This window comes from Pristiophorus japonicus, chromosome 4 (genome assembly GCF_044704955.1).
Source record: "Pristiophorus japonicus isolate sPriJap1 chromosome 4, sPriJap1.hap1, whole genome shotgun sequence".
Taxonomy (NCBI): domain Eukaryota; kingdom Metazoa; phylum Chordata; class Chondrichthyes; family Pristiophoridae; genus Pristiophorus; species Pristiophorus japonicus.
Genome location: NC_091980.1, coordinates 132,467,879 through 132,470,421, shown reverse-complemented (window position 1 = coordinate 132,470,421; position 2,543 = coordinate 132,467,879). Strand labels below are relative to the sequence as shown.

Here is a 2,543-nt window from a genome sequence, read left to right as displayed (position 1 = left end):
AGTGCAGTGTGGATAAAGGGAACAAAATTAAAATTTTGAAGGTTTTTAATGTTAGTTTTGTCATAATTTGGAACTTATTGTTTATTCCCCCTTTATAAAGGGGGCACTTATGGTTTAAATGTTTCCGATAGCTGATTTAATCATCCCAATTAGGGCAGTAGGCCCAGCTGCGAGTCGGCATGGGCCTCTTCTCTGCTGTAACCATTCTATGATTCTATGAATTGATTAGCCTAAAGAGCAGAGGATCCAATTAAATCTTTGATTCTGGATATTTGAACTGTTTTTGAGGAAAGTTCGCACAATTGGGATCCTCATTGAGTTGTCAGCCAATGATGCTCATTCTTCAAAGATCTGACTGGTTCTGGGAGTCCATCCCCCTCCTCCCTTTATTTGATTGGTTCTCTGAGAGGCTGCAACTTCTGATTGGGTAATGAGGAATGTCACTCATTATCGAGGCTGCCTCGCTTGGATTATCCTTCAGTATAAATACAGGAGTTTGAGTTTAGTTGAAGCTTAGTTTTGTGTTTGATCAAAGTTACGATTTCTTTTAAAAAAAAAATCATCAAGATGGCTTCTCAAGTGCGTCAGAACTACCACCAGGACTGTGTGGATGCTGTCAACAAGCAGATCAACATGGAGCTCTATTCCTCCTATGTTTATCTCTCTATGGTGAGTTTTATATTTTAGACCACTTCACAATGGAGACTATGTATTGTGAATTTACTAAATTCTGTGCTGTATCCAGCCCACCTATTCTGAGTATCTTGAGTCTTAATGACTTGCTTTCCTGGGTGCTTTTGAACTTTTTGAAGTTTATTTGGAATACATTCTGCACTCATTGCATGGAATTTAGAATTTGTGTCCTCCTTCTATATCACTCCATCGAATTTCCGTACCTTGCCTTTTCAATGGGGGTTGTAATCTTAAAATTAGAGCTAGCCTGTTTAGATCGAAATCAAAGTATTATTTCCTGCAAGTGTGGTGGAAATCTAGAACACTTTCTGTCCCATCTCCCTCAAATTTAAAAAGACTTTGATACTAGGCTGTAGTTTTTGTTGGGTATGGGTATGAAAAAATTGTTTCCATGACAGTATATACCAGTTCAGTGAGATTTTGGACCCTTGAAAGAAAGCAAAATATTGAGGTTGAAGTTATGTACTGTACACGACACCCAAATACTCTTTTGATCCCTCCGCAGTCCTTCTACTTTGACCGGGATGATGTTGCCCTGCGTCACTTTGCTGAGTTCTTCAAGGGGCAGTCACATGAGGAACGTGAGCATACGGAGAAACTGATGAAATTCCAGAATCGCCGTGGAGGACGGATCATCTTGGCGGACATCAAGGTTGGATTTGATAATGGAGTGGCCTTGTCTCTGGCTCCCTTTAGACTGATTGTTCCCAATACATGCTAAAGCAATTGGTTCCAATTTACATCACAGGCCAAACTGGTCTTTGCGGTGATTATATTCCAACAAACCTCCTCCCACCTTGCTTTATCAGCATATCATTCGATTTGCTTCCACTTCAATATATCTGAGCTATTTGCCTCAGCAATATAACTACAGAATTTGTGATAGCAAATAAAATTGCCATTAAGTTAACATGCAGGTTCATGGTAAAGTTGACTTTTGATTGCACCCTGAATTTCCTTCAATACATTACAATGTTTGTTTAATCTATTCTATGTTCAATGTAGAATTTTCTTTCCAGAAACCAGAGCAGGATGAGTGGAGCAATGGTCTGGAGGCGATGCAGAGAGCTCTGCAGATGGAGAAGAATGTGAACCAGAGTTTGCTGGATCTGCACAAACTCTCTACTGGGAGCACTGACCCTCATGTAAGTTCTTAATGATTTAATGTTGTCTTTTGGGTAAGTTGGAGGTTGTGGAACCTAGCTGTGCTTGGGCCTAATTAAAAATCTCCATGCCCAATAGCTTTGTGCAAGTGTCTCATTGGCTTTTGTGTGGGAAGGGATGGGGAAGTTGGCTGACTGTTAAATGTGTCCCAGGATCTGTGCACCTATTGTGCAGTAAGTTTAATCTAATGATGCAGTAATTCCTTCAATTGCAATTGCACCACTTGACTATCCTCCAGTTCAAGAGGATTAAAATCCAAATTCCTGAAGGGGAAGCTGACATTCCTTGATATCTGCTACTGTCATAACTTGTTTCTGTGTTCTCCTTCAGTTGTGTGACTTCCTGGAGACCCACTACATGGATGAACAAGTGAAGATGATCAAGAAGCTTGGCGATTACACCACCAACCTGAAGAGACTGGGAGCCCCTGAGAATGGCCTGGGAGAGTACCTGTTTGACAAGCACACCCTGGGGGAGAGTGACTGAGATCAAGCAATTGTGTACAGTATTTGTATAATTAAAAATATCGTGTAGGGAATGATAGCTTCTGACTTTGTACAACTAGCTGTGAGACCTGGGTGCTTGATGTGAAATGTAAATAAACTGTTCAACATTGGACTGGGTTTTGTCTCCTTTTTGAGTGGATGAAAAATAAGCAATTAACTTGTTTTACATCAGACAAGAAT

At 40.4% G+C, this 2,543-nt stretch overlaps 1 protein-coding gene across 1 annotated transcript; it reads left to right on the top strand.

Annotated features, from left to right (window-relative positions):
* Nucleotides 1-567: 567 nt before the first annotated feature.
* LOC139262656 (ferritin heavy chain, oocyte isoform-like) lies at nt 568-2,343 on the top strand. The gene is made up of 4 exons (XM_070877807.1): nt 568-669; nt 1,199-1,345; nt 1,713-1,838; nt 2,188-2,343. Exons 1-4 carry the CDS (start codon nt 568-570, stop codon nt 2,341-2,343), a joined length of 531 nt encoding a protein of 176 aa, XP_070733908.1.
* The last annotated feature ends 200 nt before the right edge of the window (nt 2,344-2,543 follow it).

What these genes read in the sequence shown, in the direction of transcription:
- LOC139262656 (XM_070877807.1), top strand. Translation starts at nt 568, where the DNA reads ATGGCTTCTCAAGTGCGTCAGAACTACCACCAGGACTGTGTGGATGCT. An exon ending in CCTATGTTTATCTCTCTATG is followed by an intron (nt 670 to 1,198) that starts GTGAGTTTTATA and finishes ATCCCTCCGCAG; the next exon opens with TCCTTCTACTTTGACCGGGA. An exon ending in CTGGGAGCACTGACCCTCAT is followed by an intron (nt 1,839 to 2,187) that starts GTAAGTTCTTAA and finishes GTTCTCCTTCAG; the next exon opens with TTGTGTGACTTCCTGGAGAC.